Source organism: Salminus brasiliensis, chromosome 11 (assembly GCF_030463535.1).
Source record: "Salminus brasiliensis chromosome 11, fSalBra1.hap2, whole genome shotgun sequence".
Taxonomy (NCBI): domain Eukaryota; kingdom Metazoa; phylum Chordata; class Actinopteri; order Characiformes; family Bryconidae; genus Salminus; species Salminus brasiliensis.
This window is the reverse complement of record NC_132888.1, coordinates 5,346,913-5,370,791: the sequence shown is the minus strand read 5'-3', so window position 1 is coordinate 5,370,791 and position 23,879 is coordinate 5,346,913. Positions and strand designations below refer to the sequence as shown.

At 36.4% G+C, this 23,879-nt stretch overlaps 6 protein-coding genes across 6 annotated transcripts; all 6 read right to left on the bottom strand.

The window, feature by feature from the left end:
- Positions 1-1,231: 1,231 nt before the first annotated feature.
- LOC140565274 (olfactory receptor 52K1-like) lies at positions 1,232-2,203 on the bottom strand. The gene has a single exon (XM_072691117.1). It carries the CDS (start codon positions 2,198-2,200, stop codon positions 1,232-1,234), a length of 969 nt encoding a protein of 322 aa, XP_072547218.1. The 5' UTR covers positions 2,201-2,203.
- Positions 2,204-8,324: 6,121 nt separating this feature from the next.
- Positions 8,325-9,296, bottom strand: LOC140565258 (olfactory receptor 2AT4-like). The gene has a single exon (XM_072691097.1). The coding sequence runs from the start codon at positions 9,291-9,293 to the stop codon at positions 8,325-8,327; it is 969 nt and encodes a 322-aa protein (XP_072547198.1). The 5' UTR covers positions 9,294-9,296.
- Positions 9,297-11,009: 1,713 nt separating this feature from the next.
- On the bottom strand, positions 11,010-11,978 carry LOC140565271 (olfactory receptor 2AT4-like). The gene has a single exon (XM_072691114.1). It carries the CDS (start codon positions 11,973-11,975, stop codon positions 11,010-11,012), a length of 966 nt encoding a protein of 321 aa, XP_072547215.1. The 5' UTR covers positions 11,976-11,978.
- A 3,157-nt stretch (positions 11,979-15,135) lies between these two features.
- LOC140565690 (olfactory receptor 2AT4-like) lies at positions 15,136-16,089 on the bottom strand. Its single transcript, XM_072691733.1, has one exon. The coding sequence runs from the start codon at positions 16,087-16,089 to the stop codon at positions 15,136-15,138; it is 954 nt and encodes a 317-aa protein (XP_072547834.1).
- A 2,104-nt stretch (positions 16,090-18,193) lies between these two features.
- LOC140565203 (olfactory receptor 2AT4-like) lies at positions 18,194-19,147 on the bottom strand. Its single transcript, XM_072691030.1, has one exon. It carries the CDS (start codon positions 19,145-19,147, stop codon positions 18,194-18,196), a length of 954 nt encoding a protein of 317 aa, XP_072547131.1.
- Positions 19,148-21,013: 1,866 nt separating this feature from the next.
- On the bottom strand, positions 21,014-21,991 carry LOC140565147 (olfactory receptor 2AT4-like). The gene has a single exon (XM_072690956.1). It carries the CDS (start codon positions 21,989-21,991, stop codon positions 21,014-21,016), a length of 978 nt encoding a protein of 325 aa, XP_072547057.1.
- Positions 21,992-23,879: the final 1,888 nt, after the last annotated feature.

The following is a 23,879-nucleotide window of genomic DNA, read 5'->3' as shown; positions in this document are numbered from 1 at the left end:
CCTTGAACTTGAAGTTCACCTTTAATCTCTTAAGAAGTTTTTCTTGGCTCTTTTGTTACCATTCGTATTATCCGTCTCTTTGATTTGGCTACAGTCCCATGGATCTTAAATTTCTGAATAATATGTGCAACTGTAGTCACAGGAACATCAAGCTGCTTGGAGATGGTCTTATAACATTTACCTTTAACATGCTTGTCTGTAATTTTCTTTCTTTTCTTTGCTTCCTCTGGTCCATTTTGAGTATGGTACACAGCATGTCCCCAAACAGCACGTTGACTATCTGTAGCCCTTTATCTAGGCCCACTGACTGATTACAAGACTGTAGACACTTGTGATGCTAATTAGTGGACAAACCTTTATTTAACATGTCCCTTTGGTCACATTGTTTTCAGTGGTACCATCATTTTTGTCCAGGCCTGTTTAATGAGTTTACTTTTTTAAGTAGTTCTGTTGTAGGATGGCAAAGTCAATGTCCGATTTTCATTTAATCATTTTCTTAGATTTTTAATTTATTATTACAGATTCAAGGTATTTCTGTGACTATTGTGTATCTAACTCACAGGCATCATCAATCTGTTTTTGGATGGTTTTGTGTTGTTTCATTTAGTTTCACTTCTGAATGTAAACATTATAGATGAAATTCTGATCTAAACGTCATTTAAATTTAGCAAAAAAAATGTATTTAATTTTTTTTTATTCCAGGACTTTCTGAGAGGACCATATATTTAAAAAGATACTTAACCCATCATCGTTTTTGAAACCAAAGCTTGCACCTCCATTACTGTCATTTTATGGATGAGGCAAAATCATTCATGGCTTACAATGTAAGTCAAAGTACCAATATTTAATTAAAAAAACCTAAGTAACATTTCCAATCACATGGAAGAGTAGCTTATTAATTTAAAGTTTAGTGTACCACCCAAAATATGTAATGGGAAAAGATATTTTAAATGCCAAAATTGTAAAATTGAAAAACAATTGTTGAAAATCAATTAATGTTACTTTTTCATAGAATTTCATAGAAAATACATGCTCAAAAAAAAAATTACAACTTCTCGAAGTCTTTTTATCAGGAAAGACTCAGATTTCAACATGTGAGAGTACTTTAATAACTTATGAAGCAACAAAAGTTCAGAAACCTTCTTGAAAAGTTCAGAAACCTTCTAGAAAATTGAGTTAGCAAAAATATATCCACTTGTTACATAAACTATATTATCTGCTAAAACATTTCTTAGCCTGAAGGAGCAGTCAGTTTGTCACTGATCTTTCTTTGTCTTAATTTCATTAACACTGCTTCTCGGATTTCCTTAGTTTTAAAGCAGAAAATAATTGGATTGACAAGAGGGGGAAAGAGACTATACCACATACTGATCATGATACGAGCATCAATTTTCATTTGGACTGTTATATCAGCAATGTAGACAGCACATCGGGGCAAATAGTAAAGGCATATGATAAGAAGTTGAGGACTGCATGTTGACAACGTTTTGTACTTTCCTTGAGCATTGGATATTTTAAACACAGCTATGATGATTGCTATGTAGGAGAATATGATGAAAGCAAGGGGTCCTAACAGCACGACCATTGCCGCAACAAAAGAAAATGTCTTTGAAAGTGTTGTATCACCACAGGCCAATTTAGTTACAGAAGTGCGGTCACAATAGCACTGTGAAATAATGTTGGAGTTGCAGTAGGGCAAAACTATGGCCTGGTCAACTATCACAATCACTATAGTGGTTGGAATCACCCAAGATATTACACATATAATTGCAGCAGAATGATTTGTAACAAGGCTGGGGTATCTGAGGGGGTTACATATAGCAATAAATCGATCAATTGCCATAACAAGCAAAATGAAAGAAGTGACAGTTCCTAAATAATGGATGAAAAACATTTGGATAAAGCAAGCATGAAATTGCACATGTTCATCTCTAAACAGATACTTTGCAATAATTTTGGGCATTGTGGTAGTTCCAAAAGCCAAGTCCACTGCAGCAAGGTTGCAGAAGATAAGATAAACTGGCTTTTGGAGGCTTTTATCATAAAAAACAAACACAATGATGAAAATATTTCCCCCTGCAAGTATGAGATAAATGAAGAGCAGAAGAGTTCCAACAGCTGCATAATATTCTAGAGGCACTCCTGGAAATCCAAGGAGGAAAAATTCAGTAACAGTTGTGATATTGCTATATTTGTCCATGACATCAAGAATCCAGTCTTCTAAAACCACCTGGAAAAAAAACAAACACTTGCAATAGTAAAGCAGAAACAAAATATTGATCCATTTACTCTCATAATCATTATACAATTTTAGCACCCCTAGATTCATCATGTTAGGCAGTGTCAGCAACCAAATGTATTTTGAATATGAGGTGTATTGATACTAGCTTTGAATATTCTGAACAAATGATTAAGAGTTTTGTAAGTTCCTCTGGATAAGAGCATCTGCTAAATGCCAGAAATGAATAAATACATGTAAACACATAAGTATTGTTATAGAGCCAGTCATATTATTTCAATAATGATTTGGACGACATAATATGATACACAATATAGAATATCCATAGATCCCAACATTTTATAACATCTTGTATAATTGTAAGCATAGCCACATACATTCAAGTATTCATGTGTGTTCAAGAGGAGCTGTAGTTTCTTAATAATGTGAAAGCTTTAAGGCTTCCTCCCAGTGCATTAAAATAGGCTCACAAAAGCATCAGTTTATAAATGCTCTTCCATGACACCTGAGACCAGCTAGATGTAATACTGTTTTCTTGTTTCCTGTCCTCATGGGCAACCTCCAGCATGTGTGTAGAAGCTCAGCCTCAGGTTAAGCAAAAGGCTATCCATGTTTATTCCTTCTCCCCTTCTCCATCCACAATGTTATGTTCAAGTGAACGGGTATTAGGCCAGAAAAGTAGGGAAGTGGTTGAGGAAGGGCGTAAAATAAAAACACATCAAGGCTTTAGGCATTCAAATATATATTTATAACTTCTTACACATAGACAAAAGACATAGCCATGTATCCAGGGGTAAGCAATGCCAAACAACATACAAACCTCATGCTAACTCCACCCATGAATCTAGCTAACCTAACAAAAGCAAAAAGCAATCACAAGACCTCCAGCTAACCTAGCTTCCTAACGTTCCATAAACTGAAGACACAAAAAAGACACAAAAAAGACACAATGAAAATGGCCCCTTTCCAGAACAGACACCATAAGACGCACGGATTGGCTTTTCCTCAGACTGGACAAGCCTTAGGTCACTGTACAATTTAGTTTCAGCCTGGGAACCTGTGACTCTCTGTAGGCATTAGCATGCTGTTCGCCTCAACTGCTCCTGGGCATACCATGAGTAACTGGGCTCATTCATTTTTCTCTTTACTTCTTGGGACTGTTGGATCCGTTTCTGTTTTTGAATCAAAACAGTTGCTCCCTACTGTAAAAAACTGAGCCACCATCCATAGTAAACAGGTCAACCAATCCTTGTTGCATCAGCCACATTTGGATTACTCTACCAAAAAAAACACAAAAATCCCACAAATGACTACTAACTTCAAACAGCCAATCTCTGAATAACAACCATTACAATAGAGGAGTTTCTCTGACCTCAACTGACTCTTATAATATCCATAACTAACAGGTTTAGAAGCCCAAAGTATCTTTTCACAATCCAACCAGAAAATGATTGGTTCCTCTACTGAGCCTTGGATTCTCTCAAGGTTTCCACCTGTGACATACTGGTGTTTTATACATACTCTACATACCTTCAAACATAATCAGAGAGCTTGGAACAGTTCCTTAGTCATTTTTTGGTGTGGCCTTCTGCCTTTTCTCTTTTTTACAAATTCCTCCTTTTATTATATGCTGATGGTATGGTCTGAATTTGCAGAAGTGGTATTATGATATAACTAAATTAGGAGGAGGAACATGCAAGAAACCTAGTCGATAGTATTGTTAGTGAATAATAGAAATCCTGACTTTGAACCCTCATCTTTCCACAAGGACAATAGATGCAAATAATTACTCCCTGGGACGCCCCTACTCCTCTTCCCAATGTAACATCCTATACATTTAATCTTCACCTTGTTCAGTTCTTCACAACCACCACTCCGTCACCTCCTTCAGTCCCAGCTCCATCTACCAGTAGTGGGGGCTCACTTTCTTTCACAAAGCAGAAGCCACCTGAACTCTATACCAAATTCGTGTTCTCCCTCTCTCTTATTCTCCTCCTATATTATCAAATGCTAATGGTATTGCTTAAACAATAATTTCAATTATTAAAAAGAGTAATGGAGGCAAAGTACAGTCAACTCTGATTTGACTGGAATGACAAGGGCCTTTTTGTTTATCCTATACATTAAAGACATGTGTCAGATGAAAAGATGAATTTGATTCAATAAATTACAATTTGAGCTTTTATTTTCTGATATGTGAAACAACATAAAACATGGTAGCTATCTTGGCACACTCACAATTTTTTTAGCTGAGAACAAATATTGGAACGCATAGTCTTAAAATAAATACCATGGAATTGTTGGTTGCAAATTTCTTACTTGCGATAACATTTACATTTACATTCAGGGCATTTCAGAGCGACTTACAAAAGTGCTTTGCTAATTACCCAAGAATAAGCTCAGCTAGTCTGAATAGACTAAAAATTCAAAGATATCTATAAGTTTAGACATCACTAAACACAAGTTAATAAGGTGACCACTCTACTATTCGCCCAAGTACTCTTTTAAGTGGAGGGTCTTCAGTCTGTGATTTTAGACAGCGAGCAACTCTGCCGTTCGGACACCTAGGGGAAGTTCGATCCACCACTTTGGTGCCAGGACAGAAAAAAGGCCTGGACGCTTGTCTTGATTTTGAGGGATGGCGGGTCGAGCCGAGCCGTACTTGAAGCTCGAAGGGCTCTTGGTGCGGATCAGCTTTTGACCATTGCCATCAAATTCGGAGGGGCTGGTCCTTTCTTGGCTTTGTAGACCAGAGTCAAGGTTTTGAATCTGATGCAGGCAGCAGCTACGGGAAGCCAGTGAAGAGAATGCAGCAGTGGAGTGACATGGCTGAAACCTTGAAGACGACCTGTGCCACTGCATTTTGAATAAGTTGCAGGGGCCTGATGGTGCGCAGAAGAAGGCCAGTCAGAAGAGAGTTGCAGTAGTCAAGTCTCTAAGTAATAAAAGACTGAACAAGCACCTGGGCGGAAGCTCTAGAGAGAAAGGGTTAAATTCTCTGGATGTTGTACAGGTGAAATCTACATGACTGAATAAGAACTCCAACGTGACTTGAGAATGATAACTGATCATCCATGACTACACCAAGGCTTCAAGCTTCTGTAGATGCAGTGACCAGTGAGTTATCAAAGGAGACGGCAAGATCGTTTTTAAGTCCAGCAGTTCCCAGGATGCACAGCAGCTCTGTCTTGCTGGGGTTAAGTTGGAGGTGGTGAGCCACCATCTAAGAAGAGACATCAGCGAGACATGCTGCGATGCGGGTAGAAAGCTGTGTGTCAGACGGTGGGGAATCAAAGGATGAGCTGAGTGCCATTGGCATAACAGTGGTAAGAGAATCCATGAGAGTGAAGTGGACCAAGAACCAAGCCTTGTGGTCCCCCTGCCATGTTATGTAGTATGAGTGTCCCTACAGGTACGATGCAAACCATTGCCATGCAGAGCCGGTAATTCCACGGCCGGCAAGGATAGACAGAAAGATCTTGTGGTCCACTGTGTCAAAAGCTGCAGAGAGGTCGAGGAGATTCAAAACCGAGAGAAGAGAAATAGGTCACCGATGTCCAAGCTGTCCAGCATGGGTTTCTTTAGGATAGGCACAACTCTGGCAGACTTGAAGGTGGATGACTGTACACACGTGGACAAAATTGTTGGTACCCCTCGGTTAATAAAAGAAAAACCCACAATGGTCACAGAAATAACTTGAATCTGACAAAAGTAATAATAAATAAAAATTCTATGAAAATGATCAAAAAAAAATGACATTGATTTTTATGATGCTTCAACAGAATTATTAAAAAAAAAAATAAACTTATGAAACAGGCCTGGACAGAAATGATGGTATCCTTAACTTAATCTTTTGTTGCACAACCTTTTGAGGTAATCACTGCAATCAAACGATTCCTGTAACTGTCATTAAGACTTCTGCACCCTTCATGGGGCAGTGGTGGCTCAGCGGTTAGAGCGCCGGGCTATCGATAATGGGGTTGTGGGTTTGATTCCCGGGCTCGGCAAGCTGCCACTGTTGGGTCCTTGAGCAAGGCCCTTTACCCTCTCTGCTCTCCGGGCTGGCTGCCCACTGCTCTATGTGTGTACTCACTGCTCCTAACATGTGTGAGTGTGTGTTCACTACCAGATGGGTTAAATGCGGAGGACACATTTCGCTGTACAGTCCACACTGTACAGTGACTAATACGTGCACCTTTACCTTCAGCAGGTATTTTGTCCCACTTCTCATGGGCAAACTGCTCCAGTTTTCTCAGGTTTGAAGGGCACCTTTTCCATCCAAAGATGCTCTATAGGATGTTGGTCAGGGCTCATAGAAGGCAACTTCAGAATAGTCCAATGTTTTCCTCTTAGCCATTCTTGGGTGTGTTTTAGCTGTGTTTTAGGTCATTATCCTGTTGCAAGACCCATGACCTGCGACTAAGACCAAGCTTTCTGACACTGGGCAGCACATTTCTCTCTAGAATCCCTTGATAACCTTGAGATTTATTTGTACCGTGCACAGATTCAAGACACCCTTTGCCAAATGCAACAAAGCAGCCCTATAATATAACAGAGCCTTCTCCATGTTTCACAATAAGGACAGTGTTCTTTTCTTGATATGCTTCATTTTTTCATCTGTAAACATAGAGCTGATTTGTCTGGATAAAAAGTTCCATTTTGTCTCAACTGTCCACAGGACATTTTCCCAGAAGCTTTGGAACTTGTCAGCATGTCGTTTGACAAATTCCAGTCTGGCTTTTTTATGATTTGTTTTCAACAATGGTGTCTTCCTTGTTCGTCTCCCATGAAGTCCACTTTGGCTCAAACAATGACAGATGGTGTGATCTGACACTGATGTTCCTTGAGCTTGAAGTTCACCTTTAATCTCTTAAGAAGTTTTTCTTGGCTCTTTTGTTACCATTCGTATTATCCGTCTCTTTGATTTGGCTACAGTCCCATGGATCTTAAATTTCTGAATAATATGTGCAACTGTAGTCACAGGAACATCAAGCTGCTTGGAGATGGTCTTATAACATTTACCTTTAACATGCTTGTCTGTAATTTTCTTTCTAATCTCCTGAGACAACTCTTTTCTTTGCTTCCTCTGGTCCATTTTGAGTATAGTACACAGCATGTCCCCAAACAGCACGTTGACTATGTGTAGCCCTTTATCTAGGCCCACTGACTGATTACAAGACTGTAGACACTTGTGATGCTAATTAGTGGACAAACCTTTATTTAACATGTCCCTTTGGTCACATTGTTTTCAGTGGTACCATAATTTTTGTCCAGGCCTGTTTAATGAGTTTACTTTTTTAAGTAGTTCTGTTGTAGGATGGCAAAGTCAATGTCCGATTTTCATTTGATCATTTTCTTAGATTTTTAATTTATTATTACAGATTTAAGGTATTTCTGTGACTATTGTGTATCTAACTCACAGGCATCATCAATCTGTTTTTGGATGGTTTTGTGTTGTTTCATTTAGTTTCACTTCTGAATGTAAACATTATAGATGAAATTCTGATCTAAATGTCATTTAAATTTAGCAAAAAATAAACTTGTTATTCCAGGACTTATACCATATATTTAAAAAGATACTTAACCCATCATCGTTTTTGAAACCAAAGCTTGCACCTCCATTACTGTCATTTTATGGATCAGGCAAAATCATTCATGGCTTACAATGTAAGTTAAAGTACCAAGATTTCATTTTAATAACCTAAGTAACATCTCCAATCACATGGAAGAGTAGCTTATTAATTTAAAGTTTAGTGTACCACCTAAAATGTGTAATGGGAAAAGATATTTTAAATGCCAAAATTGTAAAATTGAAAAACAATTGTTGAAAATCAATTAATGTTACTTTAGAATTATATTATAACTATAGAATTTCATAGAAAATACCTGCTCAAAAAAATACAATTTCTCAAAGCCTTTTTTATCAGGAAAGACTCAGATTTCAACATGTGAGAGTACTTTAATAACTTATGAAGCAACAAAAGTTCAGAAACCTTCTTGAAAAGTTTAGAAACCTTCTAGAAAATTGAGTTAGCAAAAATATATCCACTTGTTACATAAACTATAGTATCTGCTAAAATATTTCTTAGCCTGAAGGAGCAGTCAGTTTATCACTGATCTTTCTTTGTCTTAATTTCATTAACACTGCTTCTCGGATTTCCTTAGTTTTAAAGCAGAAAATAATTGGATTGACAAGAGGGGGGAAGAGACTATACCACATACTGATCATGATACGAGCATCAATTTTCATTTGGACTGTTATATCAGCAACATAGACTGCACATCGAGGCAAATAGTAAAGGCATATGATAAGAAGTTGAGGACTGCATGTTGACAACGTTTTGTACTTTCCTTGAGCATTGGATATTTTAAACACAGCTATGATGATTGCTATGTAGGAGAATATGATGAAAGCAAGGGGTCCTAACAGCACGACCATTGCCGCAACAAAAGAAAATGTCTTTGAAAGTGTTGTATCACCACAGGCCAATTTAGTTACAGAAGTGCGGTCACAATAGCACTGTGAAATAATGTTGGAGTTGCAGTAGGGCAAAACTATGGCCTGGTCAACTATCACAATCACTATAGTGGTTGGAATCACCCAAGATATTACACATATAATTGCAGCAGAATGATTTGTAACAAGGCTGGGGTATCTGAGGGGGTTACATATAGCAATAAATCGATCAATTGCCATAACAAGCAAAATGAAAGAAGTGACAGTTCCTAAATAATGGATGAAAAACATTTGGATAAAGCAAGCATGAAATTGCACATGTTCATCTCTAAACAGATACTTTGCAATAATTTTGGGCATTGTGGTAGTTCCAAAAGCCAAGTCCACTGCAGCAAGGTTGCAGAAGATAAGATAAACTGGCTTTTGGAGGCTTTTATCATAAAAAACAAACACAATGATGAAAATATTTCCCCCTGCAAGTATAAGATAAATGAAGAGCAGAAGAGTTCCAACAGCTGCATAATATTCTAGAGGGACTCCTGGAAATCCAAGGAGGAAGAATTCAGTAACAGTTGTGGAATTGCTATATATGTCCATGATATCCAGAATTCAGTCTTCTAAAACCACCTGGGAAAAAAACAACAACAAAAACACTTGCAATAGTAAAGCAGAAACAAAACATTGATCCCATAATCATTATAGACTTTTTAGCATTCATCATGTTAGGCAGTGTCAGCACCCAAATGTATTTTGCATATGGGATGTATTGATACTAGCTTTGGATATTCTGAGCAAATAATTATAAATTTTGTAAATTGCTCTGGATAAGATCTGCTAAATTCCATACATAAATAAATGTAAACACATTAATACAGTTATAGAGCCAGTCATATTATTTCAATATGAAATGAAAAGGATGACATAATATCATGATACACAATATAGAATATCCATAGATCCCAACATTTTATAACATCTTGTATAATAGTAGGCATTGCCACATACATTCAAGTATTCATGTGTGTTGAAGAGAAGCTGTAGTTTCTTGATAATGTGAAAACTCTGATGCTTCCACCCACTGTGCCCAAATAGGAATGACTCACAAAAGCATCAGTTTATAAATACTTGTCCATGACACCTGAGACCAGCTAGATGTAATATTGTTTTCTTGTTTCCTGTCCTCATGGGCAACCTCCAGCATGTATGATTAAGCTCAGCCTTAGGTCAAGAAAATGGCTGTCCTTTAACATTATGCCTTTTTCCTTCCAATGTGTACTGACAAACAATGAAGTAAGAAGGGTCCAATTGGTATTTCAGGATCCATTATTGAGACCTGAAAGAGTGAGCAACAAAACCTTAAAAAGTGACATTAACTGCACTCAGTATTTTTTTATCTGTTATTAAATAGGTATTTTACCTATCAAAGAATTGGTTTTCTGAAAAGACAAAAAACACCCCCAGATTGACCATTATGTTAAGCGCAAACCACACAGAAGAGCTGAAACTTATTTATTCATTTAAATTTGTTGTTAAAAGTTGTTTGTGGAACAGTCTGAATTAACAAAACACGCAGAATTAAACTAAACTGAATTATAATGACTAAAAATAACAATACAAAACCTCCTACAGAAAATGAAAATCCTCTAAAAGTATTAGAATGACAAGAAAGACCACACAAATCTTAGGTGATTAATATTGGAACTGATATTGTTCAAATAAATGACATTTAATTTCTGTTTACATATCTCTTGCGCGCAATAATTGCATCAAGCCAGCGACCAGCTGACATCATCTGTTGCAGTTTTCTTTTGTGATGTATTTCTGCAGTTTTTTCCAGATGATGTTTATTTTGGGGGTCTCTTCTTTAGAGGTGCTCAGCTGGATTAAAATGGTTTGATGATTGGCTTGACTGGTCTTAACAAGGAGACTGGATGGAAGTGCGGTGAACACACAAAAAAGTCACATAACAAAACTAAAAGGCTATGCCAACACTAAGACAAATCCAAGATAAAGATAAAGTAGGGAGTAACATACAAGACATCACTTCAAACTAACTCCAAACACCAGCTAAAAGATTTACATAAACTTAAATATATTAAAAATATTGAAAAAAAAAAGCCAGGGACAGTAACATTTCACAAACAAATTTGACAAATGGAAGGAAAAGTGCTTTATTTGACAAATGTTTGCAATGTGCATATCAACATTCAGTATCCATATTTTTTATGGGCTTTCATAAATGTATTATCTAAAAAAAAAAAATCTCATTTTTCAGTTATGTATCTGTATAATGTACCACATATTTTGGTTCATTCAGCTTGAAGTAGCTTTCAGTTGACCAATGATTTTTCTTTTTCTTAATTTCATTATTAACACATCTCGAATTTCCTTAGTTCTAAAACAAAATATGATTGGATTGACCAGTGGCGGAAATAGACTATACCACATACTGATCATAATGCGAGTATCAATGCTCATCTGAACCTTCAAGTCAGCAACATAGATAGCACATCGGGGTAGATAGTAAAGGCATATGATAAGAAGTTGAGGACTACATGTTGAGAATATTTTGTACTTTGCTTGAACATTGGATATTTGAAAGACAGCTATGATGATTGCTATATAAGAGAATATGATGAAAGTAAGGGGTCCTAACAGCACTACCATTGCCATAATAAAGGAAAATACCCTTGAAGATCTTAAATCACCACAGGCCAATTTAGCTACTGAGTTGTGGTCACAAAAGCACTGTGCTATTATGTTGGAGTCACAAAAGGGTACAGATATGGTCTGGACAACTGTAACTGTCATCCAAGAAATTGGAATCAACCAAACTATTACACATACAATTGCCACAGAATGATTTGTAACAAGGGTAGGGTATCTGAGGGGGTTACATATAGCAATAAATCGATCAATAGCCATTACAAGCAAAAGGAAAGAAGTGACAGTTCCTAAATAATGGATGAAAAACATTTGGATAAAGCAAGCATGAAATGGCACAAACTCGTCTTTAAGCAGGTACTTTGCAATAACTTTGGGCATTGTGACAGTTCCAAAAACAAAGTCTACTGCAGCAAGATTACAGAAGATAAGATAAGTTGGTTTTTGAAGACTTTTTTCATAAGCTACAAATGCAATTGTGAATATGTTTCCCCCTGCAAGTGTGAGGTAAATAAAGAGAAGAAGAGTTCCAACTGCTGCATAGTATTCTGGAGAAACTCCTGGAAATCCAAGAATGAAGAACTCAGTAACAGTTGAATTGACATATTGGTCCATGATTTTCACTCAGTTACACACCAGCGTTTTCACTGTGAAAGGAAAGAAAGGAGCGTGGTTCATGCATTCTAATGCTATTAAACGTCTGATGTCTACACTTTTTGAAAAACTAAACCAGTCCTAATGTATATTCTAATAAATGTATAATTTGTACTGATTAAAAAAAACAATCAATTAATGACTTAGGTTGAACTTATTTCAAACAATAAAAAATCGTTATAGCATAAAACTATGTAAACTGTAAATAAAGCTTTTTAAAAGCTTTTTGAAATCAGTGACAGATCTGTCTTCCATGTATGTTCAATTGCAGCTGTAATTTTTAGAAACATTAAGTATAAACATACTGAGCACTCCTTCAACCCAACTAAAATGATTCACTAAAACATTGGTTTATAAATGCTCGTTAATGACACTAGAGACCAGTGATCTTGCTATCCCCTGCCCTCATCAGCTAAACATATGTTAATAGTATTTGCCTCAAGTTAAAAAAAGGACACAGAGTTTATTGAAGGCTTGGTAACAACTTGGTAATAACACAATAAGCAATTAATATAAATAATATATAATAAATTAAATACATTTATGACTAGGATATTAACCAGCTTTTGGAATAAATGTAGCTTGAGTCAGTACCCATATAAACACATGGTGTCTACTGTCCATTGTCACTGTAATTTTATTTGTTGTTACATTCTGCATATTTTAATATCACAATGTAGCCAAAATACCTTTTAACATTTCAAATTTACACAAGTGAATTTTAATATTTTCTATAGTTTCATTGTTTATAAACAATTTTTATAAACAATGAAACACACTATTGCTTATTTACTAGATGTTAGACTAGATTTGGATTTAGAGAGATATATGAAAAATAACAATCTTGCTCTTGTGACAGTCAGTATGAAAGAGCCAGGCAAAATCTGGGGTACAAAATGTGGGATAAATTGTAATACATTTCTTTTTATGCAGTTAAACTGATGACCATCTTTTCATATTCCCAGAGCAACAGTATTTAATTTTTTACACAGTAATTAGAAGTTCTTCTCAGAATTTATAAGTATGACACACACCCATTACTAAGGGGCAAGATTTAACCTTCACACACATGATGCTTTTCATGATTATTTACAAATTATATTATTATTACTTTGGTATTACTATGGTACTTTATTTGGACCTTTCAGTAAAACCATTTCTGCCTAATATTTATTCTAATAGTGAACACATTCTTAATGTTTTTTTTGCAGTTTGTATGATTTCATATGTCATTTGCTGATATCTATGGGTTCTTCCTCACCTCTTTCAGGTTAGCCAATTGTGCTCTTGGTGTGGTCGTAACAAGATGCCCACTCCTAGAGAGACTAGCAACAATCCTGAATTATAGACTCTAACCGTGGAATGATGCACCACTAGGTCTTTAGCAATGCCTTTGTAGCCTTTTCCAGCTTCATATGTCTCTAAAATGTCTCTTTTGAAAGTTGTTTGCATCAAGGCATACTTCACAGTAACACAGTTAACACAGATAATGGGCATTGACAGAAAATGAAACCCATACTCCTAATCATATCTGCTCAAATAAAAAAAAAACTTTTTGCCAAGCTCTTGGGGAAGTCATTAACACAAAATTTCACTTACTTTACTGTAGATGTTTACCTAATGTGCTCAAAACAATACATGATGTACATGTTATTAGTTTAGTTAGATTTGGTTCACCTTTAATTATGACTTAGACAATGAGAAAGATATCATTTTATTACTAATAAATGCAGAAATCCAGATAATTCTAAATGGTTTAATTATGTTTTCTAGCAAATGTATTTAGAGCATCATACTTAATGAATCATACTTGCTTCATATTTACTCACTGTTGGTACTTGTAGTTTTTATTGGCATTGTTGAATAGAAAATGACATAGAATGAAACATTTAACCAACCGAATGGCTAACTGAGGGGCACAGTAAAATAACAGCATAAAAAACCTTCAGAAGATTCAAATGCTTATGTTGAAGGTGGGTAGGTCTATCCATTAATCTTCTTATTTCCGTCTTCCTGTTTAGGGTTGTGGGGGGGGGTCTAGAGCCAAGTCCATCACAAGGTTGTACCAGAATGTGTTTTTAGAAATAAATTATAATGGTATGAGGTGTCAAGGTGCAGACAAGTAAAAAAAAAAAAAAATTCTATGTCTGCAGATTATGGTGTAAGACACCCTGATTTAAGACCATTTTCAATGTGAATGTGAAAGTACTCCATGAACAGATACCAGAAGTCACAGATAAATCCCAAGACTGAATGCACTGTAAAAAGTAATTTGCCATTCAACATATCAAAATGACTGGAAAGACGTTTGATAAAGCTAATAATAATCCTTTTCGATTTAACAATTTAATTTAACCCAGATTATTTATCATGAAATTTGTTTTAATAGATCATTTTATAATAGAATATTTATAATTCAATACATTTCTGAATACTATAATGCAGTCAACAATGCCACATAGAAATGTCCATATAGCTTGATTCTACTCTGTTGGATACAGATGGAATTTGGGCATCACCAGTATGCAAAGACACACATAGAGAACAGTGGACACACATGCCCCTAGCAGAAATGCTTAAAAGCCCAAAGCCACTGAGCCACCACTGCCTCAGGTATAGATATAGATTAAGGTGTAGATTTAAGTATAGGCTCCGATTAGGTTTAGTGTAGATTAAGGCAACAATGGGTGTGATCAGTCAGTTGTAAGTCAAATCTCTGTTGTAAGTTGACTCTATGAGTTAGTTGTCTGTAGTCTTTTCTTCACCGCTACAGAACACATTACTTTTGAATGTAGCAATGAGCTGTTTTACAAAACCAATGTGAGTGTTTTTCTAGGAGATTAGGCGGAACTTAGAATACAGGACTCTTCAGCTACAGACACGTATATTTTTTTTTACAATGAATTCTACTCAGCAGATCTCAGTTCAGCAATTCTCAGACTCTCCAATTATGTTTAATGACAGATCATTACACAATGCCTCTATTCCTGCCTGTTTCAACATAAACACTGGATCAAACTGTGATTTCCAAATGTGTATCTGCATATCTACTAGAGTAGCTTTGTTATAGTATATATACACTTTGTATGTATTTGTATATCACTTTGTATATTAAAATATATCAGTGACAGCTAACTTGGCTTCTTTGGAATTTTCTTAATACAATCTTTTTTATCTCTTGTGTTCTTAAACAGTAGATTAGTGGGTTGATCATGGGAGGTAGCAAGCTGTATAACAAGATAATAGCTATTTGCAAATCACTATTAAACATGATACCAATAACTGTAGCCAAATAATTAAAACACCTGGGTAAAAAGTATAGAGAGATAATGATGAGCTGAGAAGTGCAAGTGGAGAGAGTTTTAAGTCGTCCCCCAGTGCTTGAGATACGCATGACTTCTACAACAATGCAGCAATAGGAGAAGATAATGATGGCAAGAGATCCCAGCAACACTACCATTGCAACAGCAAAGGCTGGTAAAGAATACGGAGCCCTATCGGTGCATGCAAGCCGTGTAATTGATATGTGGTCACAATAGCAATGTAAAATGGTGTTGGCTCCACAGTAAGAGAGAGGGAAAGCTCGAATGGCCATTGATAGAGTGCTGGGATGAGCCAGAACCCAGGCCACCAGGCTTAGAATGAGTACATTTCTATTTGTCATGATGGTGTGGTAGCGAAGTGGGTTACAAACGGCTACATATCGATCTATGGACATCAGTGCCATTATAAATGAATTGACTGTACCCAAATAATGCACAAAATACATCTGAACAAAACAACCTAAAAATGAAATGCTCCCAGCTTGGAACCAGTATCTGGCTATAGCCTTTGGCAATGTGCTTGTGCTGAACAATATATCAGATATGACAAGACTTAAAAAACAATAATATACAGGTTTGTGTAGACTTTTCTCAGTTGCAAACAAGAAAAGAAAAATTCCATTACCTATTAAGATGCACAGATAAATAACAAACATAGCTGCAGATACCAGGCCATAGTAGCTTGGGTGAAGTCCAGGAAAACCAACAATAAAAAAGTCCTTCACAAAGGTCACGTTTCCCCCTGACATCATGCCTTAACGTCCTTAGAATGAAAAACAAAAGAACACAGACATAGGCCAACATTAGGGCATAAAATGCATGCTATGAAACTGAATGAATAACTGTCAATTTGCTATTGATAGATTACATTATTAAAACTGCGTGGCATGATAAAACATTACCAGACATTATTTGCTCCCTCCTTACCTGCATTACGGAGTGGTGTGAACTGAGATCACACATTAGGAAAATGTGTGCCCATGCTTTGGGTAGATACATTTATATTTTGTCACATACACATCACATGACCCAGAGGGAAAAAGTAATTCTGCACAATAGCTCCAGAGACTTAATGTAAGACACACTATGTTTATGATTGCTGGGTGAGACATTTTTTCATGGTTGAACTCTAAGGATGCACAACATACACTATATTATTTATTATTTATATTCTTTGTCTGTATTGTGTTGTATTGTCTATCTGCACTTGTACTGTGTTGCACTTGTGTTCTGTATGCACTGTGTCTATGTTGCACCATGGTCCAGGAGGAACGTTGTTTCGTTTCACTGTGTACTCTGTATGTAGTTGAAATGACTATAAAAACCCACTTGACTTGACTTGACTTAACATGACCATCCTACCGGAATTGTGCTCTGTACATTAAAAAAAAAAACATTTTCAAGATGTAATTGTCCTATTGATTCCCACACTATTCTTAAACATGCTTAGAATATTGTGATCAGAGCTCTGTGAGTCAGTATCCATTTTTGTTACGAAGCACAACACATATTTAAGAGCTGGGTCCAGGGCTAGGCCACTTCTGAACACGGGGGGGGGGGGGGGGGGGGTGGGGTTGTAGTGCGCGTCTTAGAGAAAGTGAAGTCCAATGGCCAGCAATGGTTAGAGGGCCTCATATGGGATGAGGCCCCATCTATATGCATCAGGATTTTTTAAAATCATGGCTTTATTTCTCTGTTTTGGCTTCTATCCACACAAACACAATATTTCAGGTGACTACAAACTGAGATTTTTGAAAATGCTCGGCAGGATGGAGATTTATTTAAAGAACTTTAAAAGAAGTTTTCTGTAATTTCATGCGATCAGGGAAACCGCTGATTTTTGAAAATGCTTACATCTCAATGTTAACTTGCACATGCTTTGTGCTGACTAACTAACAGAGTTTACTCTTTCATTACACTGTTAGAAAACACCTTGCATTCAAATTTTGATTAAAAAGCTACAAAAGAGCAACATAATTGCAACAGTTGTGCCTAGTCAGGGTAAGTGTGGCATTGCCACACCAAGTAAACAAACAAAAAAACATGTGAAATCCAGTTATGAAGACTTGCTGTTTCAACACAGTAAGAAAAATCTTAATTGTTAGAAAATGTGCTTGTATTCAAAGCTGTATTTAGGTCTAGTTTTAGCTATTATGCTGCTTCTTGGGGAATATGACATCAAATATTCTGAGGTGTTGGAGCCCTCTGCTGGACTGGCCTGCTTACCCAAGTGTTTTAGGTCCATGTTTGTGTTCCAGTGTGGCTTAAGAGATTTTAGGAAACACTGCTGGAACTAGGAACCTGAACCTATGTTTTTAAAAATACCTGAATATGATTGCATGGGGCCTGAGGAAATGACACGCATTGCACCGTATTTGTTTCAGAGATCAGACAAGCTGATCAGACAGTAAAATTCAAGTGGACTCCTGAGCATCCTTTATCTCTTTATACTTCTTGAGGGCTGTTCTTCTGTGTTTTGTTCGAGAAAGAGCATGAGAAAAGAGAACTAAATTACATAAAGCATTCTATAAAATGAAAACACTGTATAACATTGACAGTATAATGATGAGTAAATTAACATCCAGAATGTCTGATGTTTAAATAGTGGCAATAAGGTTAGTAACATCAATAATTGTTTATGAAAAGATCTTTACATCATACATTGGATCAGTCTGTGATTTCTGAATGTGGATCTACATACCTTCTGAAATCAGGTGTCAAAAGTTGCTTTCATCCAAACACTAAATGAAGAGGTTGCATTTCAATACCAAGCATAAAGATGGTCTAAGAATTTCACGCTTTCGCTAAAAGAAATACAATTAAACAATTCATAATATAAATGTTTATTTATACACATCATGGAAAGCTAACTTTGTTACTTTGGGATTTTCTTATCAAAATCTTTTTTATCTCTTGCGTTCTTAAACAATAGATTAGTGGGTTGATCATGGGAGGCAGCATGCTATACATTATGACAATAGTTATTTGCAAATCAGTATTAAAAGTGATGCCAATATTGGCTGCCAAATAATTAAAACACCTGGGTAAAAAGTATAGAGAGATAATGATGAGCTGAGAAGTGCAAGTGGAGAGAGTTTTAAATCGCCCTCCAGTGCTTGAGATACGCATGACTTCTACAACAATGCAGCAATAGGAGAAGATAATGATGGCAAGAGGTCCTAGCAACACTACCATTGCAAAAGCAAAGGCTGGTAAAGAATACGGAGCCCTATCGGTGCATGCAAGCCGTGTAATTGATATGTGGTCACAATAGCAATGTAAAATGGTGTTGGCTCCACAGTAAGGGAGAGGGAAAGCTCGAATGGCCATTGATAGATTGCTGGGATAAGCCAGAACCCAGGCCACCAGGCTTAGAATGAGTACATTTCTATTTGTCATGATGGTGTGGTAGCGAAGTGGGTTACAAACGGCTACATATCGATCTATGGACATCAGTGCCATTATAAATGAATTGACTGTACCCAAATAATGCACAAGAAACATCTGAACAAAACAACCTAAAAATGAAATGCTCCCAGCTTGGAACCAGTATCTGGCTATAGCCTTTGGCAATGTGCTTGTGCTGAACAATATATCAGATATGACAAGACTTAAAAAACAATAATACACAGGTTTGTGTAGACTTTTCTCAGTTGCAAACAAGAAAAGAAAAATTCCATTTCCTATTGAGATGCACAGATAAACCACAAACATAGCTGCAGACACCAAGCCATAGTAGCTTGGGTGAAGTCCAGGAAAACCAACAATAAAAAAGTCCTTCACAAAGGTCACGTTTCCCCCTGACATCATGCCTTAATGTCCTTAAAATGAAAAACAAAATTAACACAGACATAAGTCAACAGCATGGAATAAAATGTACACTGTGTGTATGTATACTATGAAACATAAAACAACATACCATTAAACAATGTAATGCATGGCAGTAATAAAAATGTTGCCAGACATTATTTGATCCGTTGTTACCTGCATTACAGAACAAACATCATACATTCAGAACTGGTATGCTCGGGGGTCGAGTCATTTATATATTTTTCAGATATCTCACATGACCAGGAGGGGGAAAATGTTCCACAATAACTGTTCCACAATGGCTCCAGAGACTTAATGTATGACATAATATGTCTATGATTACTGTTTGCAATTTTTTACATTTCTGTTTGGATAGTTAAACCTCATAGGATGCATTTTGTGATTCTCTTGGATTTCTGCTATGCAAATTAGGAGATACTCTTCTTATCTAACATAATAAGAGTATCACAGTACACAGTCTAGCATAGTAGCTAAATTAATCATACAGTGTACCAGTACCGTACCAAAACAACTCCAACAGATCTTCAGCAATAGCCCTAGACCCCCTCACTGCTATAACTTCCCTACATGTCGAGTCATCTTTGCCCTTTTGGTTTCAAATGTAAAAATCTGAAGACCCATATCAGCAGGCCCTCTCACTCAAGTTTATGTGGTTCCAGAAGGGTTCTTCTTTGTATCTTGTAACCTTGTTAAATTTGGAGAAAGAGTCGAGTGACATGGCTCTAATCATTCCTTTTAAGCTATTATAAATATCCAGACATGCACTTTGGTTTGATGAACACTGTGGCCACCTTCTAATGATACATCAAAAGATCCTAAGAGAGGAAAATGACCACTACATGTTAGTCTGTACTGATGTCATTTTGATCGACAGCAAGACCATTGGCGAACACATTTTCCCATGTTGCTCCTGGAGAACCAATTATTTGTTAAACTGGAGAAATTAAGTTAAAAAAGGTCATCCAAGCCATGGTAGCAAATTTCTGCAGCGTACATCAATCAGTTTGTTCCAACACTTCCTGGGCAGTACTAACTTCTTTTTGATTGTTTGAGGACCATAACACCATGACAAAACCATGTACAAGTTTCATTTTGTGGTGAGCCAGACCTTAGAGTAGGACCCCATCAGCCTCCACAGTCCCACCACTGACATGGACCTTGCAATAACACACATGGTGATGATGGATTATCACCCTGTCCAGGGGGTATTCCTGCCTTCAGGCAGCTCTGTAGTGTAGCTTTGTGTATAACAGTCTATCAATAAAGCACCGAAAGGTGCATCTTCATTCATTCTACAGTTACATCTAAATCTAGTGCAAATTCATTATGAGTGGAAAGGACTAGTTCACCAGTAGTTCACCAGTAGAGGTCTAAAGATCTGGACTACCAGGATTAAAAGTGAGACATCTCAAATTTGCCTTTTGACCTCTTGAATGTTTTAATAACTTGGGTGGACTCCTTTTATGGCCTGACCCTAGAAATATCATTGTTCTACACTCTTGAGTGGTTTATAGTAGTTTTTTTTTGGAATGTAAACACACATTGGCATCATTAAATAATTATTGGGATTATTTTGATTACAAATAAGTTGATAAGATGAATAGCAATAAGATGAAGAGCAAGACTTAAGTAAAAGACATACCATCTGAAAATAAGGGGTCAAAGACGTTAAGGGGTGAGGCACTTCAGTGTAGGTGTACATGAAGATAAATATAAACAACTCTTAGACTACTCCCAAACTTTATTTTCAAGACACTGCAGTTTTCAAGCTTACATAGTTAGGTATGTAATTCCACTGGCAATCATTGTCCACAAATCTCACTGCAACACAGGAATTTTTGTGAATCAGTTGCATATAGTAGACACATTTTTTTTCTTAATAGAAAGACATGACCTTTCTAAACTCTTAAATAAGATTTCTTTCACTTCTTTTGCTCTTAAACAGTAGATAAGTGGATTAATCATGGGTGGCAGCAGGCCATACAACATAATAATCAGTATTTGTATGTCAGGATTAAAGCTGATGCCAACATAGGGATACATATAATTAAAACACCTGGGTAAAAAGAAAAGGGCTATTATGATGAGCTGAGAACTGCAGGTAGAGAGGGCCTTCAGGCGCCCTTGATTGGTAGAGATTTGAATAACTGCTATCATAATGGAGGAATAGGAAAACAAAATAAAAGTCAGCGGGGTTATCAGCAAAACCATTGCGAAAACAAAAGCTGGAAACCCATAAGGTGTCCTGTCAGTGCATGCAAGCTTTGTGATAGCTACATGATCACAGTAGCACTGGACAATTGTATTAGCAGCACAGTAAGGAAGAGGATATGCTCTGATTACCAACATTAAGACACATGGCTGTGCCAGTAGCCAAGAAACCATGCATAAAATCATGATAGTAGAGTCTTTGATAATATTAGCATATCTGAGGGGATTGCAAATTGCCACATATCTATCAAAGGCCATTATCGCTAGTGTAAATCCATTAACTAAGCTAAACAGGTGCACAAAGTACATCTGAATGAAGCAACTTGTGAATGAGATGAATCCATCATTAAACCAATACCTAGCAATAATCTTTGGTAAAGTAGTGGTGCTAAACAGTACATCACATGCAACAAGATTTATAATAATATAATACATGGGTTTCCGAAGTCTCTTTTCACTTGCAAATAATAGAAGAAAAAGTCCATTCCCCAGCAAAGTGCACACATATACAAAGAACATAACCACAGATACCAGGCCATAGTATTTAGGCTGAAGCCCAGGAAAGCCTACAATTACAAAATTCTTCACAGAGGTAATGTTCCCTTCAGGCATGGTGATCAAGAGCAGAGGAACATCAGGAGGAACAGAGTTGATATGCCTGAAGGAAAAGGAACCACATATTAATTTTACTTCTGACAAAGAATCTGGTGAAGTTCTTTATGTTACTAAACAACAGCAAAATTCTCACTCAATCTATGCAAGCAGTCCAATGGAAATCTGAAAAAAATTAAATTGCTTCTGTGTAGTTTACAACTTCAGTGAATATGTTGCAGCTTAAGACCTTAGAAGATTATAAGATTACATTTTTTTATAGGGTAGAATCAGTTCTTCTAAAAGGAATGTTACATCTACCTACCTCTGGTAAAGATATCACTGACAGTGAAACTTAAACCATACTTTATACTCATACAGGACTTCCCCTGTTGATGTCACATGATTCATGTTTTAACCCTTTCAGTTTTTAGCTCCTTTTTATGAAAACATATACCCATATGCATACTAACATCTTTGTATACAAACACTGACACACAGTTAAATTAACAAAGAAGATACAATAAAATAACCTAAATTAAGGAAAGTATAAAAATATTTACAGCAAGAATAACACATGTATATAAATACAAATAGGAGGGATGAGTTGTCAAGTGTAAAATACAAAATGTGCAAAGTGGATAAAGTTTCAAGATTAAAAAGCAAGTGATGCTATAAAGCTAAAATATGAAAATTATACTAATTAGCAACAAATCTCCATTATCTGTAATTACCAAGCACTGAAGCTCTAAAAATGTCTAAGCTGTGAAATTGAAGGAAACTAATGGCATGGTAAATAATATTACATTGTATATGTATTGCACTGTATATCTGTTGTACATTGCATCTATATTACAGTGCAATTAAATGAATAATGCAACTACAATGCTGTAGCATGGATGTCAAGCCAGTTTGGATTCTATGTTGTCTGTTATGTATACTCCGGGTTCATGCATAAATGGCATCATGCTTTATCTTTTTTTTTTTTTTAAACCAATGGCCACCTGTGAACTCCAGATACTATATGGGTTTGTTCAGTTCCATCAGTAATTTACTTGAATGAAGAAATGAAGGACTAATTAGACAAACTACGGTAAAATGTCTAAAAATCTGGGGTGCTTATTCACATTATTGTGAATCTTACTGAGTAAGTACTGTGTTGATGTGCAGTATTAATCTAGACAAACTCAGAGTCTTATGCACTGGTGCAGTAGTTCCACCAGTCTCCCCCAATGGGCTAATGAGTAATGAGTTTTATTTTATTATTCCCTTTAGGCTAAGTCAGCTAATAATCTAATGAAATTAAATATATTCCCTATGCTGTGAATTAGGAATGTGTTGTCATTAAATAGTTTACCCTTGTGGCAGATGAAAAGGGAGCTGGAAAACTGTACAATTAAGTATTTTGTAGTGGAATTAATTTAACCATTGTTTTATTGCCTCCTTTAAACAAAGTATAACATGTCCATCCAGTCATCCATCTTCTTTCTGGTCAGGGTTGCGGCAGGTCCAGAGCCCAAACACCACACCAACACACCACTACCTGCTACACCACCATGCCAGTCTGATAAAATATAAAATTATCATTAAGATTATTAAGTTAATCATGTGTAATAATTTGTTTAAAACTATGCTATTGTGAAGTGACATCAAAATACAAAAAGTTTCTCTCTATACTTTTAGAACTATAGGATGTTAGGCCTCTACATCATGTGGCATATAATCCCTCTGGAAACTCACTGTATGACTCAATGCCTCTGGCAAATGAGAGGCAAGGGATTTAACTTAAAAACATGACACTGTCACTCTGTCAGGAACACAAACAGTTTCTTAATTAGTGTGGCTCCCTCTAGTCTTCATTAGTTACATGTTTATCAGTCATTAAAAGTGAAAACCCCTGAGGCCACTC